We start from the raw sequence: 24,813 nt of genomic DNA, 5'->3' as shown, positions 1-24,813 counted from the left end.
CACTTCACACTCGCTTGAGGTGCGGGCGGAGGCAGAGAATGCCCAGGGCGCTGGCAGTCGGAGGACTTCTGGGGATCAGGACAATGCTCAGTCGATGGCTGATGATGTGCCTCTGGAGTTGTCCATGAGGCAGCAGATGCTGGATGTCCAGCAGTGTGTACGGGAGGATCTGGCGGAGATACATGAGGGAATGCGTGGTCTGGTCTCCATAGTGGAGGGGTCCCTGCGGACCATAAGCACTGCATTAACCCTCATGGCCAAGCACAATGACTCCTCCATGGAGAGAGTGGTGACTCTCGTGGAGAGGCTCCTCCAGGGACTCAATCAGGGCTTCCTAGGGATGGGCTCGGACCTGCAAGTCCTCACACTGGCAATGACCTCAGCTGGTCAGTGTCAGTGTGGGAGATGGATTGGGTACCCCGTATCCCATCTAAGTGCCCATCCATCGATGGTGTGCAGGGAGGTCCACAGTGACATCATGTTGGCGCGTGAGCTACCTCTTGTCTCTGTGGGCTCCTCTCAGGGCACTCCGGATGATGGCAGCAGCTCCTCCGCCGCTCTGCCAGTGACCGTGGCATCCGATGAGGCTGCGGCAACTGGGGAGATGCCAACCATGGCACTGGCCGCTCCTTCCCAGACGGGGCCAGCACAGGCTCCACTGGCCAGAGGATGCCCACCAAGGCCATCAAGGCCAACAGGACAGCAGAGTCAGCAGGCTGTCTCCAATCCCGGGGCCAGCGAGGGGGGAGGACCTAGACGTAGCACCCGCAAGCAAAAGCTTAAAGCACCTTACACACAACACAGTCTGATCATGGGTGATATTTGTTTCCCCCATTTTTCTGTGTTTTTTAATGGTATCATGGATGTTAATTTTTGCAATATTTGTCAGTCACCAGTAAATGATATGTTTTTTTGTGCAACTGGCCTCTGGATGCTTCATTTGTTCTGTAGGTGCAGGGTAAGCCATGATGTTATGATGGACGTGTAACTCCTTACACTTTATTGCAATAGCACATAGTGTATGTTGTTGGCCAAGGAACTGGTGCTGTCAGGGATCGAGTATGGAGCATGAAGTCTGGTTCTCTCTATCACAGCCCTTGTAGAGGCGTGGCTCCTGTTGTACCGCTGCTCGGCCTCTGTTCTTGGGTGGTGGAGAGGCGTCATGAGCCACCTTTTGAGTGGTAGCCCTTGTCACCCAGCAGCCATCCATCCATTTGGGTTGGAGCACTGCAGAGCCTCGGCACCTGGGAATGTCTGAGGACGTAGGCCTCATGGGAGTGCCAGGGTACCTTGCACAGACTTGTAGAATCAGCATCCTATGATCACACACTATCAGCACGTTCATGGAGTGGAAGCCCTTCCTGTTGACGAAGGCACCGGGCTCACCCGCTGGTGCCTTGATGGCCACATGTGTGCAGTCTATTGCACCCTGGACGGTGGGGGGGGGGGAAGCCAGCAATCACTGTGAAGTCTCTGGCTCACTCTACCTGGCTGGCTTCGTCTGTACAGTAATGAATGAAAGTCATTGCACATCTGAACAGAGCATCTGTCGCCAGTTTGACGCAACTGTGGACAGCTGATTGGGACACTCCACACAGATCCCCCACTGACCCCTGGAAGGAGCCAGAGGCATAGAAGTTGAGGGCCACCATGACCTTCAGTGCCACTGGCATGGGGTGTCCGCCCACACAGTCTCGGGGCCGATCCTCTGACAAATGGAGGTCACCATCTGCCTTGAGAGGTGGAGCCTCCTTCGGCACAGCACCTCAGACATATTGAGGTAGCTGCATTGCCACCTGGCAGCAGGATATTGGCATCTTCTGCAGGCCCTTCCACCTTGGACTTCCAGTTGGCCCTACACCCCTTGTGCCTGCGCCTGTCCTCCCACAGGTCGCTCCCCTGGAGGCTGAATAGGGGTACCTGGCCTTCTCCCCCTTCTGGTCCTCTCTTTCTCCTCAGAGGAGGTGCCTCCAGCGAAGATCACAATCCCCATTACCAGAGTAAGGGAAGGTTGTCTGATACCTGAAAGGGTCCAAATGGTCTGAATCCCCCGGGGGCCTGGAAAACAACAGAGTCCTGAACTGAAGCCTCTGAATGCAGCTCTGAAGCGAAATGAAGCTGTTCTGTTCACAGAAGCAAGCAGCAGCAAGTGAAATCCTAAGCTCCTCACTAATCACTTTGACAAGGCCACTGACCCCTCTTATCCCACCCATGGATGAGGTTTTGCAAATTGTGGCCTCCCCGCCTGCCCATGCGATGGCCTGAAAATCGCATGGGCTACGTAATGTCGGAGACAATTGGTGTCTCAAGGGCCTTAACTGACCATTTAATTAATGGCGGGCGTGCCTCCGTCTTCATTGTGTGCTTGCCTAGCGAAATATTGCGAGAGTGTGCGATGACGTCGGCACGCTTGGCCAAAGTCAACGCGCTTTATTTCACGCTCGGGCATGTTGGGTGCGCGCCCGCATGCTGAGCGAAAAATCCTGCCCTATGTCATAGTCTAACCATGTGAAAGACAATGCACACTGGCATGTAAAAGGTGCAGTGTTAAATAAAATAGTTGGCTCAACACTTTCACCCAGGTATCCAATTTTTTTAGCTCAAGTTGAACAACCGGGAAAGTATAATAATGGTAACATTGATTAGGACTGAAATTGTAATTTTACATCAATTTTTAATTCTAATTTTAAACAAATTTACACAATGCTCAATTGAGATTTCCCTTAAAAACTCCAGGTTCTTCAACTCAAGAATGTCATTGGCTCATGGTTGCTAAGGGCAATATTTGGCAGCATTTCTGCTGCTAATCTTCATTAGGTTAGGTGGTTACTGTATAAGGGTGCAGTCATTATTTGACCAAGTTTTTTTAAATTTGCTCTTGCATTGTCAGAATCCCTGGCAAGACCAGCATTTACTGACCATCTCTCATTGCCCTGGAGAAGGTAGCAGTGAATCTTCTTCTTGAACGGCTGCACTGTGTGTGCTGAAGGTGCTCCCTGATGCTATTAGGCTGGATGTACCAGGAATTTGATCTAACGACAATGAATTTAGTAGTAATCATTCTATCTTAAATTCATACATAAATACATATATATATATGTAAATATATATATATACCTTTTAAAAACAGATTTAGAAATAAAAATTAAGGGATGATGGTTTGAGTTTAAAGGGCTGATATTCCTCTTTGTTGCTTTTGAGAAAAACTCTGTTTTATTGTAAGCTGCTTATGTGTCATCTTTGACAACGATGCTTACAGGTGCAATTTGAACATCAACATATGAGAACTGTACATAGTAGTTAATGCCTAGAAAATAGAGGTAGTTTTCCTAATAGGGATAAGGATCTATGAAATGGCCTGGTACAAAGGAAGAGAATGTGAGCAATGTGCTGTCAAATTTATGCCACATATTTCATCAGACATAATATTGTCCAAAATAACTGCATGTTTGTGCTTCATGAGCCTTGGAAATATGAAAAATAGCCAATGATATTGGCATGCTATCTTTCTGAACAGACTCAAATTCTAAAGGAAACAATTTGTGGAGGTGGGAATTAATGTGCCCTGTACTATGATTGTTATTTATTATAAGATTTTCAACATGAATGTCTCAAGTGTGTAGGAGTTAAGATTTCAAGGTTGGATCTGTAAAAAAACTAATTTCTTCTGCTCTTAGTTGCTGCAGATGAAACAACTTAAAGAAAATTGAATCATCTGTGTCACTGCAGCAAAATGTCATTTTTTCTCAGAGATAAAAACAAAAAACTGCAGATGCAGGAAATCCAAAACAAAAACAGAAATACCTGGAAAAACTCAGCAGGTGTGGCAGCATCGGCGGAGAAGAACAAAGTTGACGTTTCGAGTCCTCGTGACCCTTCAACAGAACATTTGTTCTTCTCCGCCGATGCTGCCAGACCTGCTGAGTTTTTCCAGGTATTTCTGTTTTTGTTTTGTCATTTTTTCTCATTAACTCTATTGAGTTTGAGAATGAATGTTGTGAAACTATTAATGTTAATATCTGCAGGTTGAAGAACTGTGATTTTTTTCTTTACCCCAAACAATATGGGTGACTGTTGAAGCTGTTAACCAGATGCTAAAAATGACCTTTTCATTCCTGTGCTATAGGCTGAACTAAAATTAAAATATATATTTTTTGTCTGATCTAATTCACCTAACCATGTATCGAAAAACCCTGTTTAGTTGAATAACTTTTCTTAAATGAATTACATTCATAAATACAAATTCATTCATTTTATAATCAGACTTGAATGTGCCATATAGTAGAAAGATTCATTGGAATATAATTTGGTGCTTTTACAAAAGCTGCCTGTTTAAGTTGCCAACATTTGTCTCACATATGGAAAGTAACTAAATTCAAGTTAAAATCAACAGTGATCCAATTGATAATTTTCCATAAGTTTGATTGTATTCACTAAAATTAATGAAGTGGGAGTGGGTACAGTCCCCTTAAAACACGGGAGTAAAACTTTGCTCATCATTCACTAAATATCAGAAAGGGGTCCTTTAATGGATGTTAGGCCTGAATTTATGTATTCAGGGGATCTAAGTCCTGTTTAAGGCATCCGCAGGGATGGCTAGAATGGGCCCCACAAATTTGGCAGTGGGGCCACTACCTATGCAGATTAGGTGCAGGCTGTCCCACTGTTAAATTGGTATGTGTTGCACCTGTTTTACGCTCGAAAAATGGGCACAATGCACTGGACCACTCCATTGCTTGGCGTCCTGGACAAACCAGTGAGCTATATATTCCTGGTGCTAAATTGAGACAGGTAGGTACAGCCCATTCCAATTGAATATGCATTGTTTGATGACCACAGTGTGAGTTGTGGTACCATACAAGTGATCTATGCTGGGTCAAAATGGCAGATAGTTTCTCTCCATTTTTACATTGTCAGGGTTCCAACAATCGTCTCTGTTGTCATCTCCAATGTGCAAATGGTAGTCTTCAAGCCTGGTACCTGATGTATCTGATGACCTCCTCTAACAGAGTGCATTAAAGGGGAGTATCAAAAAGATCAAGCATTTTTAAATGCCTTCCAGCTGTCAAAAATGTACACTGATCATTCCACCTTATCCCACCTCATAGAAGGACATCTTTAGCTCTGATTCTTTTACCAGCTAGTCCATTATGAAATACAAAATGTTATTGTGCTTCTGCAGAAAGGAAATCAGAATTCTGCACTCACATGACATTGTATTCTTAAGGGGCAAGCTCAACCATACTTACAAGTCTTCGCTGATCAGGTTTTGATCAGGTTCTTATTTTTGTTTTACAAATGTGGCTTTTCATTAAATTAGGCTCACTTTGTTTTGTGACCTCTTGGCCTGCTGATTCCCTTCAATGCCCTCATCACCTCTCAGGTGCAGCTCTCTATTCTTCCCCACAATCATACTGATTGCAAACTTGCAACAGAAATTCTTTTTCCACCTTTTTTTTCTCATCTCTCCCCCCAACAACGCCAACTTGCATTTATGTAGCGCCTTTAACATAGTAAAACATCCCACAGTGCTCTGCAGGAACATTATCAAAGAAAATTTGACACGGAGCCACATTTAGGAAATATCAGGGCAGATGACCAAAAGCTTGTTTGAAGAGGTAGGTTTTGAGGAGCATATTAAAGGAGGAAAGAGAAGTGGAGATGATTGGGGAAGGAATTCCAGAGCTTAAGGTCTTAGCAACTGAAGGCATGGCTGCCAATGGTGGAGCAATTAAAACTAGGGACGTTTAAGATGCCAGAATGGAGGAAAGTATATCTCAGAGGGGTGTAGGGCTGAGGGGGTTGCAGAATTAGTGAGGGACGAGGCCATGGAGGAATCTGAAAACAAGGATGAGAATTTTAAAATTGAAGTGTTGCTTAACCAGGAGCCAATGTAGGTCAGTGAGCACAGGGCTGATGGGGAGTTGGTGCAAGTTAGATACAAGCAGCAAAGGTTTAGATTATCTTAAGTTTATGGAGGGGGAAGATGGAAGGCTGGCCAGGAGTGTGGGAATGGTCAAGCCTAGAGGTAACAAAAGCATGGATGAGGGTTTCAACAGCAGATGACTTGAGGCAGGGTGGAGTCGGGCAATGTTAGAGAGGTAGGTGGTCTTAGTGATGGTGCAGAGAAGTGGTCAGAAGTTCATCTTGAGTTGAAATATACGCCAAGGTAGCAAACAGTCTGCTTCAGCTTCAGATAGTTGGATGGAGTTGATGGCTAGGGAACAGAGTTTGTTGCAGGGACCAAAGACAGTGGCTGCAGTCTTCCAAATATTTGACTGGAGGGAATTGCTGCTCATTCAGTACTAGATGTTGAATAAGCAGTCTGACAACTTAGAGACAGTGGAGGTATTGAGAGAAGTGCTGTGAGATAAAGCTGGCTGTTGTCAATGTACAAGTGGAACATGTCAGTGTGTCTTTGAATGATGCCACTTAGAGTCAGCATATAAATGGGAGGGGACCAAGGATAGATTCTCAGGGGACACCAGAGGTACTGGTGTAGGAGAGAGAAAAGAAGCTATTGAAGGTGTTTCTCTGGCTACAACTGGACAGATTAAATTGGAACCAGGCGAGTTCCACTCAGCTGGAAAATAGAAGAACGGCATTGGAGGAGGATCGTGTAGTCAATTGTGTCAAATGTTGCAGAGAGGCCGAGAAGGATGATTAGGTGATGGTCACATAAGATGTAATTTGTGACTTTCGTAAGAGCCTTTTCAGAAGAGTTGGAAACTTGATTAGAGGGATTCAAACATGGAGTTCTGGTAAAGGTGGGCATGGACTGGTGACGTGACAGCACTTTCAAGGACTTTGGAGAGGAAAGGAAAGTTGGATGTGAGGCAGTCATTTGCAAGGGCAGAGATTGTTTTTGAGCAGGGATGATGATAGCAGAGTTTAAGGGGAGGGAGACAGTGCCCCAGGAGAGAGAACCATTAACAATGTCAGCTAATATGGTGGCCAGAAAGAAAGCTCCCAGTTTCATGGGAATAGAGTCGAGGGAATAGGAGGTCTCATGGATAAGATGAGCTTGGAGGGGGCATGAGGGGAGATTGGAGAGAAAGTAGAGAAAGATGCAAGTTCCGGGCTAGGACAGGGGTAACCTTAGAAGAAAGATACCGCAGTGAGTTAGGGGAAAGGGAGGGAAGTGGAAGAGATAGTTGAATGGATGGTCTCAATCTGAGTGACAAAGAAGTCCATGAGCTCCTCACACTTGTTGTTGGAGGAGAAAGGGTACATGCCATGCCATGCCTAATTAATGTCCCCTCTCTCCTGACACCCCCCCCAACATGGATGCAAAACTTTACTCTCAATTTTTCACAACTTTATCTGATCTCCTTCTTGTATCCCTTATATTCGTCCCCAAGCCCCACTGCACCAAAATTTTGCCTGATCTTTCCTTTTTCTTTCTTGTTGCAAACTTTCCCAGTCCTTCTCTTGATCAATCCCTCAATGAGTCATAACTCTTTTTAATCTCTCATTTTCCCATATGTTTCAGGTACCATCCAAATCCTCTCGATGCTTCTCCTTCCCCTCTATTCACAAACTGGCTGGTGTGTCTTCAACCTCCAACTTCAATGTTAGTGCTGCCTGGGCACTTCCCTGATTGGCACTTGGCCAGTATCCTTTTTGCTTCTCCTGCTGTCCAGGACCTTTGTCATCAAACACTGTGAGACTGCATTTTATCAAGTTTGTAACTATTAAGGCACACAGACTGCATGCAGAGCCTATTCTAGTACAACTCTATTGAAAATGAAATTGCTTGAAACTATGACAACACCCTAGGCTTTCTTTGTATATTGTAGTGCTCAGAAGATAAAATACTGCTTTCATCTACAAACATCAAACACACCACACTGCAGGGAAGGAAAGTCCATTACTGCTGTAACTCTGATAGAGTTTATGATGCACATTCATCATTCTCTTCCATACCTGTTTATTTCTAAACTCTTCTATTGGTGACTGCTTACATCCAAGCAGTAGGAAACAGGAAAACCAAGCAGTGCATACTTCATCAAAAGGGGACAGTGCAGTTTGTTTTTCCCCCGAGTCTTTTCGTAGTTCTACACAGCAACTCAAATAGTTTACACTCTGGGCAGAATTGTCGCAGGTTCGCACTAAGTGCGGTGGAGGGCGGGTAAAACGACATTTCACCTGCCGGCTGCAACGGCGGCTTTTCATGTCATATCGTCCTAAACCCGCCGCATTAATTATGCATTCCCGGGAAACACGTCATTTCCATGGCAGGCAGGCTTTCATTCGCCCGCCACGCCACTTCAGCACGCCATATTTAAAGTGCAGCACATCTCTCAGTGCTCCCAGCCCAGGGCTGCCACACAGAAGACAGGATGGCCCTGAAAGCCAAAAAGACTGCAGCTCCCAGGTTCAATGATGCGTCCCTCGAGCGCCTTTTGGGAGCAGTGGAGGCTCGTCATGATGTCCTCTACCCCCACTCTGGCCGCAGGATGGGCAGATGCATCACCAGTCCAGCATGGGAGGCAATGGCAGCCGTGGTCAGCGTCAATGCCCTGCAAAAGAGGACATCATGACGAGCCTGCAAAAGAGGACAGCCATCCCAGTGCTGCTGCAGGATGAATGGTCTCATCTGTTCCGTCAGGGTAACTCACTCTTCTCATCACTCTCAACTCACGCACTCACAAACCCATCACACATCCACAGGGATCTCACATCTCAAGGGACAACACTGCTCTCACACACATACTCACATCTCCATCAGGCTCATATCCCCTCGAGCTCGTGTCCTCATCCTGTCCATGGCTCCGCTCACCACACAGACATTCCACGCGGTGCCATGTGTCCTGCTCACACTCTCTCCATCTGTTTTCATGCAGGAGAAGCCTGCTCACAACAGCAGACTGTGGGTGGAGTGGCCACATTAGGCCCCTCACTCATTTTGAGGAGTGTGCCATCGTACTGACTGGTAAGGACATGGACCATGGCCGGCAGCGAACACCCTTGTGAGGATCCTGCACCACATCATCCCTCTCTCAATGCAAATGTGATTGCCTCTCTCCTGCTTTTGATTCTGCTGACATGCACTAATCATCTCTGGTTCACAGGGAGCTCTGCCAAGCGACTGACACCCTTAGCCAGCCAGTCCCTCAGCTCCATCCAGGTCCTCACCCCCAGCTAAGAGGACACCTCCTCCATTGAAGCGCTGGAAATAAGCAGCCTGGAAGACCTGTCACAGTGCTTACCTACACCCTCCACCAGCGCAGAGACATGCACCTCGGTGGGACCTAGATCTAGAGCAGGATCGGGTATGCAATCTGGTGGTCACTGCACGGACATGTGTCCACAGCAGGAGGAGGCAGGTTCAGCCGAGCTTCCGGCACTTGGAGGACTGCTGAGGAAGAGGCATCTGTGAGGCCTGAGCCTCTGGATTCAGCCTTCCAACTCATCCTGGAGAGTCAATAGAAGGTGTGAGAACATCAGGCAGAGCTGTTGGAAGCCCTCAACAGAGTGGCATGCGAGTCGGAGGAGCGCGTATGCCTGCTCTCTAATGAAGTGGTGCCCACATGTCCTCAAATGGAGGTTTCCATGGGGAGGATGGCAGATGCCATGGAGACCCTGGTCCAGCAGAACGTGGAGATGTGTGTAGACCTGCACTCCATTGCAGGAACCATGGGTAGGTTCCTGCAGTGGCAACGCAAGAGGGAAATGGGGTACCCTGGTGTCCTGTCTCCCCAAGTGCTCCTTCCCCTAAAGGAGTCAGGCTGGGGCCCTGGGCACCTGACGGGAGGAGCAGCAGCTGGACACCTCTGGGTCATCTATTCAGTAACTTCAGAGGCTGCCCTCTCCCTCTGAGTGCCCCTCAACCTCGTCCTCTGTCACCGCAGAGGGAGCAGCTGGCCAACGAGTGATTCTGGAGGGAGAAGTGTGTGTGTGTGTGACAGGGCCTTTCAGAGCCTCATGCAAGCACTCTCCCACGCACGTGGATCCTTCACGTATCACACTCACCTTAATGTCTTAAGCATTTTCAATTCTGCCTGCTGGGCTTTGCTTTTAATTGTCCATCTGAGCATTCCTGATTCTCTACCCATCCACTGATCACATTACCATGCAGCATAAAAACAAAAATACCTGGAAAAACTCAACAGGTCTGACAGCATCTGCGGAGAGGGATACAGTTGACATTTCGAGTCCATATGACCCTTCATCAGAACTAAGACATATAGAAATGAGATGAAATATAAGCTGGTAGAAGGGGGTGGGACAGGAGAGTTTGATAGGGGGCCAGTGATAGGGGGAGGCCAAGAAGAGACAGCCAAAGATGTCATAGATAAAAGGACAAAGGGGTGTTGACGATGGTGATATTAGCTAAGGAATGTGCTAATGGTGACATTAAGGGAAGCAAGCTAGTGGCAGATGGCCCTAGTGCGGGTGGGGTAGGGGGAAAGGATCGAAATAGGCTAAAAGGTAGAGTTGAAACAATAGATCGAAATAAATTTAAAAATAGGAGGGAAGAGAAAAAAATAGTTGTAAAAAAAAATTATTTAAATTATTGGAAAAAGGGGGATCGGAAAGGGGGTGGGGATAGAGGAGAGAGTTCATGATCTGAAATTGTTGAACTCAATGTTAAGTCCAGAAGGCTGTAGAGTGCATAGGCAGAAGATGAGGTGCTGTTCCTCCAGTTTGCATTGAGCTTCACTGGAGCATTACAGCAGGCCAAGGACGGAGATGTGGGCATGACAGCAGGATGGTGTGTTGAAATGGCAAGCGACAGGGAGGTCTGGGTCTGATCTTGTCCACCAGGACTCTTGTTTCATTTTTGATTTAGACAGCATGGTCATGATTCAGATTTTCATTCACTTCCCCCTTTTTCCCTCCCCCATTCACCCATTTCCTTTCCTCCAACAGAGTTGACCCCTCCTGGCATCACCTTCCACCTCCCTTCTGTGACCTACCAGCCACAAGCCTTTTCCTTCAGCGATGTCCAGGTGAACGTGTGCATTCCCCTCCTCCCCCAAAATCCCATCCCATCCATATTAACCTCCCTGACCTCCTCCTTCCACTTCCAGGGTATGTGTCTGCCTCTGGGTCCCCGACAACCATCCTCGCCGTCCATTCTATCACTATTGTCGAATCCTCACCTGACCGCCTCAGTCTTCCCTCAGTCATTCTCACCATTCCATTCCGCACCCACCCTCAGTTCATTCCCCAGTAGGCAGTCATGGGCTCACTACCCAATGATCACACCCCCTTGCAGCACTTGATCTCGCCCACCACGACTGTCATTTCACTTTGGACTTAGCATGGCCTTGATTCACTTTTTCGTCAGCTCCCCCATCCTTCCGCCTACCCCAGTCCCCCATTTCCTTTCACTGTTGCCCCTCCTGGCATCACCTTCCACCTCCCCACTGTCACCTACCGGCCACAACCCTTTTCCTTCGGGGAGGTCCGGGTGAACGTGCACATTCCCTTCCTTCCCAAAAATCCCACCCCCATCTACATTAACCTCCCAAACCTCCTTCTTCTGACCCCCAGGGTCCATGTCTGCCTCCGAGTCCCCACCATCCCTTCTATCGCTACCGTCAAACCCTACCCCTCCCACCCTATGCCTCATTCTGCCTTCAGTCATTCTCACCATTCCTTCGTTCCACACCCACCCTTATTGCCCTCCCCAGGAGGCAGTCATGGACACATCAGAGCCCTCCCTTGCATGTTCACCTGGACATCCACCCCCCCCCCCCCCCCCCCCCAAAGACCCCTCCCCCATTTGGAACCTCTTCGTCCCTTGGAACCCCCTCCTCCCCCCAACCCTCATCCCCACTTGATCCTCACACCTCCCTCCAGGACTTCAAACCTGCTTCTTACACTCCTTCTGACACCCTTATTTCTTCCGCTGCCCTTAGTCCTCCCCCCATTCCGACTCTTTCCTCCACCCTCCTTCCTCCCCCGGACACCCTTCCCTCTCCGCACTCCCTTCCCTCTCCGCACTCCTTCCCCCCTCCAAATACCTTCCCTTACACCTTCCACCCCTTCTTACACTTACCTCCCAAGTTGCTGTATACTTCCCTATTACCCCCTCCTCCCCCATATTACCTCCCCCAGCTTCACCCCATCCTGACACCTTCATTGCCTCTTCCCAACCTCATCCTATCCTGACACCTTCGTTTCCCCCCTCCCAACCTCACCCCATCCTGACACCTTCCTCCCCCACCCACCAGCACATCTTCATCTCCCAAGCACAGGTGGAACTTCCTCTCCACCCCCTCGACCATCATTTGTTATGAGCAGACCCTCAATGGTGACTTTCCAACTTCCGTGAGCTGCTTTGCAGTACCACCGCGTCCATGAGAATCCACCCAGCATGCCATGGACGTTCCTCCAGTGTGTCGATACTGTCAGGCTCCAGCATCTTCTGCTCCACGGATGACCACAATGTGTGCAAGGCCCTGGCAGTAAGTCACGACCTCTGCACATCACAGTTGGCAAGATGTTTTCTGCACCGGTGTGCAATCATGCCAACATGGACGGACAATCCAGTGTCGGGGGAGGATTCCTGCGGGCTGGCTTTATAATGATATACAAATGTACTACAATGAGGTTCCTAACGTCTGTTGGCAGGAAACGCAGCCCGCCATCGATGGGCTGAGCGAGCGATTGCAAACTGGTTTCACAAATTGTGAAACCAATTTTTGGCCTTCTCGCCATATTGTCTGCTCACGCCGCCAAGCACACCCGACACCAGCGGGCATGGACGATTCTGCCCTCTGTCCATGTAAGGTATTAAGGTCTCTCAACCTATCAACATCTTTTTTGGAGTCTCCATTGTTTGTTTTTCCCACATCTGCTGGATCACACTAGCTATGTATCTAAGACTGTGAACTAGAAGTTATTGTAAGTGATTTTTCGACTGATGGAAAACTCCTGCCAAGTCCAAAAATGGGTGATGAATGTCTTCTGTGATATAGAACCATCTCCAATCCCCCAAACATTCCTACTAGGTATGATGGGCATGTTTTGGTTATTGAGGTAATGGAGTCGTGGCTGAGCATCACACCAAATCTCTAGTTATGGCACCAACTCTAGCACCAGCCCACAGGTTTAAGTGAAGGACTGTAAAGGCAGCTTGGTTATGGAGTCAGTTCTCATCTTAAGGTGAATGCTCTTTGTGTTTGCCCAACTTCAGTGCATCAACACAGTTAGGTACCTTTAATTTGTCAAACCTCTTGAGGAAGGTGGCTAGGACATTGATAACCTCCTGGTGGTTCACATTCTTGATTGTCCCATCAGGCAGTTTATCTCCCTCCCAGCATGCGAAATAAGCTCCATTGTGTGCTTGACCATAGGTGATTGATAGCTGTGTTCCAGAGGGCCTTTTATCTGGGCTACGTGCTGAAAGCTTCCTCACAATATCACAACTTCTGTCTAAGAACCTTAACTCTGGAAAGAGAGCAAACACCACATTAGACTATTGCAACCAGGCTCAAACTAATTTATAAGGACGCTAGCAATGAACTAAGGATTAAAATATCCTTTTCAGAATGTATTCCTTACACGGCTTGATAAGGATCAGGAATCTTGGATGAAATAAACTTCCAACTGTTGTTTCTGGATGATACAAATGACCAATCCACAGAGTTAAGGATTTAGGAGATTGTGGATTTAGGAGATTGTGATGGGTACCTCCTGTGCTCCGGAGAAGTCTGATGGATTTATGGGTGCATGTGTTGGTTATTAGGAAGCTTAATCTACTTATGAAAGATGCCCTTTTGCTGTGAATAAAAGACTAGAATTTAGAACAAAGCTTGAAAAGTAACAAATGTTTCTGTCCTTAACAATCTTTACTCATTTTACCAATATCAGCCAGTTTTACAAACTTATTAAATCTACATTTTAGCAAAAGCAAAGATAAAAGTGCAAAATCTGTATTATGCAAGTGTGCTACAGCAGGTATAGTTTCTGTTTAAAGGAACATTTTTCCTGCCAGTTAATATGGAGCAGTTAATAAGAGCAGAGGGTTCCTGCATGTTCCAGGATCTGAAGTGCTCTAAAACTACCTCCCCATGCACCTTGTAAAAGCCACAGAGTCCATGAGGATGGAGAGAAGGTAGATATGTCATTCTCCTGTCCGAGTGACCATTCTTTATGCATGACTCTAATGGAGTTCCAGCAGATTGTTCAGTCATGGAACGTTTACTGTCAGTTATCACCCTAATATAATATCTTGAGACGTACAGTTTCCAGCTACTTTAACCATTTCTAGTCTAGGATGTTATGGTAAAGTGAGGTACCCTGTCACTTTAAGAAAATGCAAGTGTACTGGTCATTTGATAGCACTGACAAATCACTGTATAGCACGGGCAACTGGGAACTATGGCCTGAATTTTCCCGTCAGCGATTTGGGTGCGGGGCCTGCTCGCTGATGGGAAAATGACACAGGACGACGTCGGGAGGAACCCCCGACATCATCCCGGTCCCTTTAAATTTTTAGGAAAGCGGGCGGACAGCGAAATTAGCTGTCCGCCCGCCGACCTGTCAATGGCCAATTGAGGCCATTGACAGAGTAATTATGATAATTAAAGACCTGCCCGTCCAACCTTAAGGCTGGCGGGCAGGCCAGAAGCCCCAGCGGGCTTCTAATAATGCATGAAACCTCATCCACTGGCGAGATGAGGTTTCATGTCCGTTTTTAAAAACTTTAATACATTTTATGTGATATTTATTAACATGTCCCATCTTGTATGACATTGTCACATGAGGAGGACATGTTAATAATTTTTAAATTGTTCTATTTGTAAAGTTTTTTGGACTGTCAGTAATCTCCCTGAGACAGCACTTTGTCTTAGGGAGCATTGCACTCTTTCGCGCACTTTGACAGCTGGGGATTCCCTCCCCCCGCACCGGAAGGCCTCTGGGCGGGCCTTAATTGGCCCGCCCACTCAAAATGGCGGCAGGCCCCGTTTCGGTGGCAGGGGTCGGCTGTCCGCCCGTCGCTGAGCTGGTGGGGCCCGCATGCCCAACAAGGGCAAAATTCTGCCCTATAAGTCTAGTTCTGGGGGTTTCTGAGTGAGCATGTATGGCCTGGTGCTCTGCCCTATGAACCATCTGCCTCAATAAACCATCACTGTTTATTCTTGCATCAGTCTCTCCACATTATTGATTGTAAGCAGCAATTGGTAAGAACATGGGAAGGCGTGCAGTTACAGTTCGGTTGACCAACGAACTAATTTACCCAAGACATAAAAGACGCTGAGGCCATTAGCAGAACCCTAAGATATCACCATCGGTCCCATTGATAAACATTTGGTAACCATGTAAAATTAAACCTGATAAAAAGAATTATTTGCATCATTTAACATCTTATCAACTCTCAGAACCATACAAAGCACTTTGCATCTTAGTAATTGCTTTAAGGTGCATGGTTATTTGCGTGATATAGATGAGTGCAATAACTATTTTATTCACAGTACTGAGGAAAAGAATATTTGAGATCCCAGGATATCAAACACAAGACTAAGGTCATGGTTTACGGGTGAGCTGTGATCCTCGTGCTTCTGTATGCTTCGGAGACTTGGACAATTTACAACATGCACCTTAAAGCACTGGAGAAGTACTACCAGCAGGGCCTTCGCAAGATCTTCCAGATCTGGTGGCAAGAACAGCAATCCAACAGCAGTCGCCTCTCCCAAGCCAACTTGCCCAGTATTGAGGCGCTTATCACTCAAAAACAGCTACGCTGGATGGAACATGTCATTTGTATGCCTGATACCAGATTCCTGAAGTAATTGCTCCATTCTAAAATCGGTTGTGGCAGAAGATGCCCAGGAGGAGAATGTAAACACTTTAGGGATGTCCCTAAAGCATCATGGAAGTGGTCAAACATACCCGCTTACTCATGGCAGACCCTGACTTGTGACCAACCAAAATGGGGAAGGCTCATTTGGAAAGGTACCGAACATATTGAGAGACTTCATTGGGAATGTGCAGAGGTAAAGTCAAGGCATCAGCGGGAGCACACAAGCATCCAAACAACCCACCTACCCACCCTTCAAGCACCACTTGCCCCACATGTGGTAGAGTATGCAGAAGCACATTGGATTTATCAGCCATCTCAGAACCCATCGAAATGGGCTGGAAGCAAGTCATCCTCAATCCCGAGGGACTGTTTAAGAAGGGGAGAGATTAATAATGACTATAGTTTTTATTGTATTATATCTTAAACAGCAAGAGAGGTGTTGAGAGATTACAGAGAGGCCCACTGGAATGATCAAGGAATATCATCTCCTATGATTGAAGTAGAAAATTCTGTAATTTATATAGTTAGGATAAATCCAAATTAAGAAATGCACCAACAGTTTCATCTCTCAGATGTCAGTGTGAAATTTCTTCTCGTGTGTGACAAATTGATCTGTAGACCGTAAATATGCATCAGATATTTTTCAAACATTATTTCGATGTTGCATATCACTGTAGAGCTATCCAAAGCACAACCCCATTATAAGATCATTTTATGGGAATTCTTGTGCTTACAGTTGTATAAAATATAAATTACTTCATTATTGTGTTGTAACCTAGTTGAGCTGGAATGGTGTTTAAACCACTGAGACATGATTCAAAAGCCATTTATTGTTTGCTGCGATGGGGATCAGTTCACATGCGGTTTACCAAAGACAATCTTCAAAAGAGACTAATTCTACAGTAGAAGTATAACTCCTCTTCTTCAAGAGCACGGCGGATGTTAAGTAGATTGTGACAAGTGGCTCATTTTCTGACCTTCAAAGCCTATTCAGTATCCAGAAGGCTTAAGTCAGGAGTGTTTTTTTTTAAATTCTTTCATTGGATGTGGGTATCGCTGACTAGGCCAGCATTTATTGCCCATCCCTATTGCCTTTGAGAAGGTGATGGTGAGCCACCTTCTTGAACCGTTGAAGTTCATGTGGTGTAGGCACACATACAGTGCTGTTAGGAAGGGAGTTCCAAAATTTTGACCCAGCGACATTAAAGGAACAGCGATACAGTTCCAAGTCAGGATGGCGTGTGGCTTGGAGGGGAACTTGCAGGTAGTGATGTTCCCATGTATCTATTGTTCCTGTCCTTCTTGGTGGTAGAAGTTGTGGGTTTGGAAGGTGCTGCTGAAGGAGTCTTGGTAGGTTGCTGCAGTGCATTTTATAGACGGCACACACTGCTGCTACTGTGTGTTGGTGGTGGAGGGAGCTGATGTTGAAGGTGGTGTTTGAGGTGCCACTCAAGTGGGCTGCTTTGTCCTGGATGGTGATGAGATTCTTGAGTGTTGTTGGAGCTGCACTCATCCAGGCAAGTGGAGAGTATTCCATCACACTCCTGACTTGTGCCTTGTAGGTGGTGGACAGGCTTCGGGGAGTAAGGACGTGAGTTACTCTCTGCAGAATTCCCAGCCTCTGACCTGCTTCAGTATTTATATGGCTGCTCTAATTCAGTTTCTGGTCAATGGTAACCCCCAGGATGTTGACAGTGGAGGATTCAGTGATGGCAATGCCATTGGATGTCAAGAGAAAATGGTTGGATTCTCTCCTGTTGGAGATGTTAATTGCCTGGCACTTGTGTGGTGCAAATGTTACTTGTCACTTATCAGCCTAAGCATGAATGTTGTCCAGATCTTGCTCAGATGGGCACAATCTGCTTTAGTATCTGAGGAGTCACAAGTAGTGTTGAACATTGTGCAATCATCAATGAACGTCTGCACTTCTGACCTAATAATGGAAGGAAGGCCATTGATGAAGCAGCTGAAGATGGTTGGACCAAGGACACTACCCTGAAGAACTCCTGCAGTGATGTACTGGGGCTGAGGTGATTGACCTCCAACAACCACAATCATCTTCCTTTGTGCTAGGTATGACTCCAACCAGTGGAGAGTTTTCCCCCTGATTCCCATTGACTCAATTTTTATTAGGGCTCCTTGATGCCACACTCGGTCAAATGCTGCCTTGATGCCAAGTGCAGTCACCATCACCTCACCCCTTGAGTTCAGCTCTTTTGTCCATGTTTGGACCAAGGTTGTAATGAACTCAAGAGCTGAGTGCAACTGGCGGATCCCAAACTGAGTGGCAGTGAGCAGGTTATTGCTTATTATTGATAGCACTGTCAATGACACCTTCCACTATTTTGCGGATGACCAAGAGTAGACTGATGGGGCAGTAACTGGCCGGGTTGGATTTGTCCTGCTTTTTGTGGACAGGACATACCTGAGCAAGTTTCCACATTGTCAGGTAGCTGCCAGTGTTGTAACTGTACTGGAACAGCTTGGCCAGGAGCGCAGCTAGTTCTGGAGCACGAACCTTCAGTACTAGTGTTGGAATATTGTCAGGCCCCATAGCCTTTGCAGTATCCAGTGCCTTCAGCTGTTACATGATAGAGCTCCTGGGCATGCCCTTGTGCACTCTTCATTGAACCAGGGTTGATCCCCTTGCTTGATGGTAATGGTAGAGTGGGGGATATGTTGGGCCATGAGGTTACAAGTTGTGGTTGTATACAATTATGCTCCTGTTAATGGCCCAAATCACTTCAGTGATGTCCAGGTTTGAGTTGCTAGATTTGTTTGAAATCTTTCCCAATTAGCATGGTGGTGGTGCCAACAACATGCTAGAGGATGAATGATTGGATGTTTTCAATATGAAGACAGGACTTTATCTCCACGAGGATGTGCAGTGATCACTCCTACAAATACTGTCATGGGCAGATGCATCCACGATAGGTAGATTGGTAAGGACGAGGTCAAGTAGCTTTTTTCCAGACCCAGTATTGCAGCTATGTCCTTTAGGACTCAGCCAGCTTGTGTGATGGAATACGCATCAAAAGATGGTTGAAGCTCGTACAACAGGCCAAGATCATCCAAGACAGAATAGTTTGCTTGATTGTCGCTCCTGTCACTACCTCCTCCAGCACTGGAACTCCTGTTGCTGCACTATGTTTGATCTATGGGCTACACTGCACCAACTCGCCAAGAGTACTGACAGCACCTCCTTCCTCTGCAATCTCTTTGCCTTCAAAAAGGTCAAGTATAGCAATATTGTGGAAGCCGCATCCTCTCTGAGTCACATACCATCCTGACATGAACTTATATCGCCCTTCCTTCATTGTCATTGGGTCATTGTCCTAAAGCTTTCTTACCAAAGTAAAATACTGCAGATGTTGGAAATTTCAAATGAAAACAGAAAATGCTGGCAATACTCAGCAGGTCAGGCAGCATCGCTGGAGAGAGACATCGAATTAACATTTCAGGTTAATGACCTTTCATAATTGAACTGCTAGTATATCGTCAATCTTGCTACTTCTGTACATTTTGATCTGTAAGCTATATTAGATGAGTGTTGTTAGCCCGTAGTGGTATGGTATTTGCTGCCTTTGAAGATAATATGAAAACATGGTCAACATCCCATAAATTCTTCAGTGAGCGATTTACGACAGTTTTAGGTTATGTGGCCTGAACTATGCTTCCCATGCATTAGCAGAGAACAGAGATACAGGTTTAGGTTTACAAAGCATTTGCTCCAGAAATTGCAGTCTAGTTATGTAAGAGGTTGGGAAAATGAGGAAAGCTTGGGTGTGGAAGGGCTGAATTTTATTTCCAGGCTGAATTCTGGATCAGGAAGTGGGCATGGTGGGATCCTGGAGGCGATGTTTCAGGAGGCAGCCAATTAAGAGGCAGCTTCCAGGAGCCCTGTCCAATTAAAGATGATGGGAAGGCTCTGCAGCTGGGAGGGCCAAAGGGAATGCCCGAGGGTCTGGGTGGCTGGCAGCCCCACTGGGAGAAGTGGGAGGTGCCACTGTGGGTGGGGGAGCATGAAGGTGCCCCCTCTGAAGACATGGATGGTACAAAATGTGCTGTAACCACAGCTCTCAGACCATCATTGCAGAGGGAGTGGGGGAGGGGCAGCAGTGGGTTCCTCTCCACAGAATGCCCTGCAGCCACAACTGTGGCGATCACAGACCTGCTGTTCCATGCTGTGCAGAATGCAGCTCTGGCAGCCTCTGGTCTGCCATTGGAAGAATGCTACCATTCCATCTCTGGGATCCAGCCACATTCGGGGACTGATGGGAGGGGGACTGTACCTGTCTGGAAAATTCAGATGGCATGTGGAGTGCCCTTAATTGGCCTCCCACCATTGGCCAGTATATGGTCGCCAGCTCCCCCAACAGCGCCCTCTATGGAAATAGGCCTTTGGTGGGAACATGGGATCATGCCAGCAGATCGGCATGCCAACTAGCAGCGAGAAAGTGCCAGCACTCCCATATTCAAACCTGCCTCTTCGTTGGGATGAAAACTCAGGCCAAAAAATTTGGAAGATTATGAGCTTAAGCTGGTGATAGGGAACCTATTTGAATAATTATTTTCTTTTGTTAATTCCTCCTAGGCGATGAAGTGCTCTTTGGAAATTGTGATGCGGCTAACAATATGCTGGAAATAGTAATGAAGACAATTCATATCAAGATGTCCCTGCACTGCACTATATCCAATTGCAAAGGATTTTTATTAGCTAAGAATCTGGTCTATCTTCAAACAATCCCTGCAGAGATGTGAAATGTAATATAGCTCATTTTTCATGAAGAAGTGAATTAGTGGCACATTCCACATGACGATGGAGTGTAATAACACTCTTTTACAGAGCTGTGTCCCTGAGGTTTTGAATGCAACAAGTCCAACTGTGAATTCAGGCAAGACAAATCTTCCTATCATTGTAAGGATATTACTAGCAATAGTTATGATGTCAATGATTGCAGTTGGTTTCCTTGGTAATGCAATTGTGTGTTTAATTGTGTATCAGAAGCCTGCAATGCGCTCAGCAATCAACCTGCTCTTAGCAACCCTTGCATTTTCTGACATCATGCTGTCTTTGATATGCATGCCTTTTACCACGGTCACCATCATAACAGTTGAGTGGATCTTTGGAAGTTATTTTTGCCGGATATCTGCTATGCTTTACTGGTTCTTTGTCCTGGAAGGTGTGGCAATACTTCTGATAATCAGTGTTGATCGCTATTTAATCATTGTGCAGCGGCAAGACAAACTGAATCCTCATCGTGCCAAAATAATGATTATCATTTCATGGGCTGTTTCCTTGTGTATTTCATTTCCATCAGTGATTGGCTGGACTGTGGTGGACGTGCCTACACGGGCACCCCAGTGCGTTCTGGGGTACACAGAGACTGAAGCTAACCGCATTTATGCAGTGCTCTTGCTGGTGACTATTTTTTTTGTTCCTTTTGGTGTGATGCTATACTCTTACCTCTGCATTCTGAACACAGTGCGAAGGAATGCTGTGCGGATCCACAACCATGCAGACAGCCTTTGCTTGAGCCAAGTGGGCTTGCATCGCCCTCATCAAATAAATGTTGATATGAGTTTTAAAACCCGAGCCTTCACAACTATTTTAATCCTCTTCATTGGCTTTTCCATTTGCTGGTTGCCATACACAGTGTATAGTCTACTCTCCGTTTTCAGCAAGAACTTTTATCACAGTCAGTCCTTCTATACTGTTAGCATCTGGGTTTTGTGGCTCACTTACCTGAAATCAGTTTTCAATCCCATCATCTACTGCTGGCGTATTAAGAAATTTCGTGAGTCCTGTATGGAATTCATGCCAAAAACATTAAAAATTCTACCAAAGCTGCCTGGCAGGACGAGACGGAGAATCCGACCCAGCACAATTTATGTTTGTAGTGAGCAACAGTCAGCTGTATAAATTAAAACTTCTGTTCAAAATGTCTTTTCAAACTGCCATTAGAATATTTTGCTGTGATGTGCCATTCATTATATGAAACTGGCCTTCTTTTATGGATATTGATTGCTGCCAAAACATAATTTGTTAATATTGCAGACTTGTTTGTTACTGCCTAGAATGGATGTGTTAATGGGAAAATGATTCTTGTATTACCATGGTTTATGTACGATAATGGAGCAGCATTGAAAGCACTCTTTGCACTTTTAAAAATCCTCATTAAAACTGAAATAAATAAGACTTCATGTTTCATTCAAAATTGTCCCATGCAATTGTACAAGGAGAGTATGTAACAGTGGAAATAACATACTTAACGCCCCAAATGTTGTCACCTGTGATTTATAACCTCTTCCTCTTTTGTGAAATGGACTGTGTTTTCACAATATTCTAATGTATTGCTCCAATTTAAATAGCATCAAACATGCTGTCTTGGTATAAAACTATTGTTGCAGATCAGCCACCCATTCCAGAAACTGCTCTATTTTAATTCCCATCGAAATTAATTAATAAATTGGGCAGTTTCTATAACCAGCAGCCAATCCGCAACAGTAGTAATGATTGTAATATTTAAAAACAAGGGTAGATAAAGAGCCTGTGGACTAGACATGAATCAGTACATTCTATCACAGATTACTTGTCCCAGTGTTGAGTTCCAATCTGTTTACCTGCACAGCGATCCTGAAAGCTAACAATATTATTTAATTATATTGCTATGGGAAATACAGCAAATATAATTATATCAAAATCTTGACAATTATTAGTGCCAGTTGATGTTAGCTCCAATTTCTCTCAAATAAACTGTAGTCCTTGTATATCTTAACACTCCAAATATCTGCTGCAGATGTTACTAGAACTGTGCGGCCTGAAAGTTCAATTCCATTTTACTGAGGTTATAGTGAGATGGCACCTTGAGTTGCCCTCCAACATTGACTCCAAAGGGCTTTGCAGAATCAGTAAGAGGGAAATTAACTGTTGATGCAAGGTCATTGAATTAATTTCCAATGCCCAACACTCCATTGCTGCCAGATACTTGAGCGTGCACCTATCCCTGGTAAATGAAGGTTACTAAGCTTCTGCCCCCACCTCACTACTAATCTCTCCCATCAATTTCACTCCCAACCTGAGCCATAGAGCGCAAGTCCCTGATAAAAGGCGATTTGTCCTTTTTTTGTTAAAATAAATCCTTCCTTGTGGTCTAAGCCATTTTCTGATCCTGGACTCCGCTGATAGAACCCTGTTACAAATATGAATCACAGAATCACAGTGCAGAAGAGGCCCTTCGGCCCATCGAGTCTGCACCGACATGTGAGAAACACCTGACCTATCTACCTAATCCCATTTACCAGCACTTGGCCCATAGCTTTGAATGTTATGACGTGTCAAGTGCTCATCCAGGTACTTTTTAAAGGATGTGAGGCAACCCGCCTCCACCACCCTCCAGGCAGTGTATTCCAGACTGTCACCACCCTCTGGGTAAAAAAGTTTTTCCTCACACCCCCCATAAACCTCCTGCCCTCACCTTGAACTTATGAGGTTTACAAGATTGTTTTTTGGGACGGTCTCTGTAATTTAGGGTAAAAATGGAGGAAGGGTCATGTGACCTGTTCTGAATTCTGCCAACGAGTCTCAAGCAGGATGTTTTATTGAGAAGAAAATGCAAGATATTCATGCTTGTAAACAATGACCCAGGCAGCTGGCTAACAGTGGATAGGCTGTTAAGCTCTAAGTCCCACAGATGTGTCAGGAACGCCAAGTTTTGTAAACACTTGTATTTTAAACTGCCTATTTAATTCCAAGATAAAATGAAGTTGGGGGTCTGGAGAATAGCTAATTAGCATTTCTACCTGGATACAGGTTACATGTGATTCATATCGCCATGGAGATGGGCTTTGAGAAGGGAAGAGTTCATCGGAAACCATTGTAAGACAAGGTTGTATGTTTTCATAAAAATATCACTGAACGTTACAGACATGGTCAGTCTGCAAGAATCCAAAAGAGAGAGAGAGAGAGTGAGCGAGCAAGCAGAGAGATAGAGGCAGCAAGTCTCTATTGTTTACCATCCAGGATGCAGGTAGGAGCTCACACTTGGATTGAAGAGACCAAGTTCGTGAGGGCTTAAATGAAGCTAGAAGATTTGCCTAGCTTTTGTAACAGGGAGAGATCTCCAATTCATCCCTCACTGTGAAAGTCAGTTGGGGGAGAAGAAGTTGTTATCTGCCTGAAAAAGGAAAAAGGAGCTGAGAATACCTTTAGACTGGTTCCTGCAGAATGAAGTGCCTACTTAAGGGATGGAGTAAAGTAACCATGGCAGGGGGATTTTCGGTCATTGTAAAAGTTAAATGGGAGATCTTTTCCATAGTTTAGTGTGGTGTTTGTGTTTAACATTATGATTTTTGTAAAAGGAAATTTAAGTTAAAAAGAAGTGTTATATAAAAAACCTGACAGTAGGGTGTGCTAAGTCCTGATGTATTGCCCTCTGGTGTAGAATAAGGAATAAAGGAACCTTCTGTTTTTTTATAAAGGAAGTTGGGGTTCAGAAGCAGAATGCTGTGTGTGTGTGTGTGTGTGTATTCTTAATTATTAAGAAGTGACAAAACATTTCAAATGGTGATGAGGATGGGATCATCATTATTAGGAGCTTTAGAGGTTTTTGATCCAGCTACTATGGATTTTGTAGTTTATGTCAAGCAAATGGAACAGCTTTTCATTGTAAATGAGATTGAAGAGGAAAAGCAGCCTCAGTGTTTCTTACAGTAATCAGAATGAAAAATTTCACTACTGAGAAATGTCATATCTGCTGGTATGTGAGGAGCAAAAAGCTTTAAAGAGCTTGTGGACATTTTGAAAAAGCACTTCGATCCCAGACCAGCAATTATTGCCGAGAGATTCAAGTTTCACCGACGAGAACAGCATGAGGGTGAGTCAGTTTCCCAGTTCCTGGCTGAGTTGAGAAAACTAGCGGAACATTGTGACTTTAAAGGTTACCTGGAAGAAGCGTCACATGATCGCTTGGTTTGTGGACCAAGAAATTAAAGAATTCAGTGTAGATTGTTAGCGGAGCAAGAGTTGACACTGAAGAAAGCATTCGAGATTG

At 45.6% G+C, this 24,813-nt stretch overlaps 1 protein-coding gene across 1 annotated transcript in view; it reads left to right on the top strand.

Annotated features, from left to right (window-relative positions):
• Window positions 1–21,972, top strand: part of gpr45 (G protein-coupled receptor 45) — a 56,458-nt gene extending 34,486 nt beyond the window's left edge. The window contains exon 2 of the mRNA XM_078545593.1: window positions 20,355–21,972. Within this exon, the coding sequence (XP_078401719.1) occupies window positions 20,574–21,683 (1,110 nt within the window). The 5' untranslated portion in view covers window positions 20,355–20,573 and the 3' untranslated portion in view covers window positions 21,684–21,972. The remainder of the gene's footprint in view (window positions 1–20,354) is intronic.
• The last annotated feature ends 2,841 nt before the right edge of the window (window positions 21,973–24,813 follow it).

This window comes from Cetorhinus maximus, chromosome 7 (genome assembly GCF_964194155.1).
Source record: "Cetorhinus maximus chromosome 7, sCetMax3.hap1.1, whole genome shotgun sequence".
NCBI lineage: Eukaryota > Metazoa > Chordata > Chondrichthyes > Lamniformes > Cetorhinidae > Cetorhinus > Cetorhinus maximus.
This window is presented reverse-complemented; position numbering and strand designations above follow the sequence as displayed.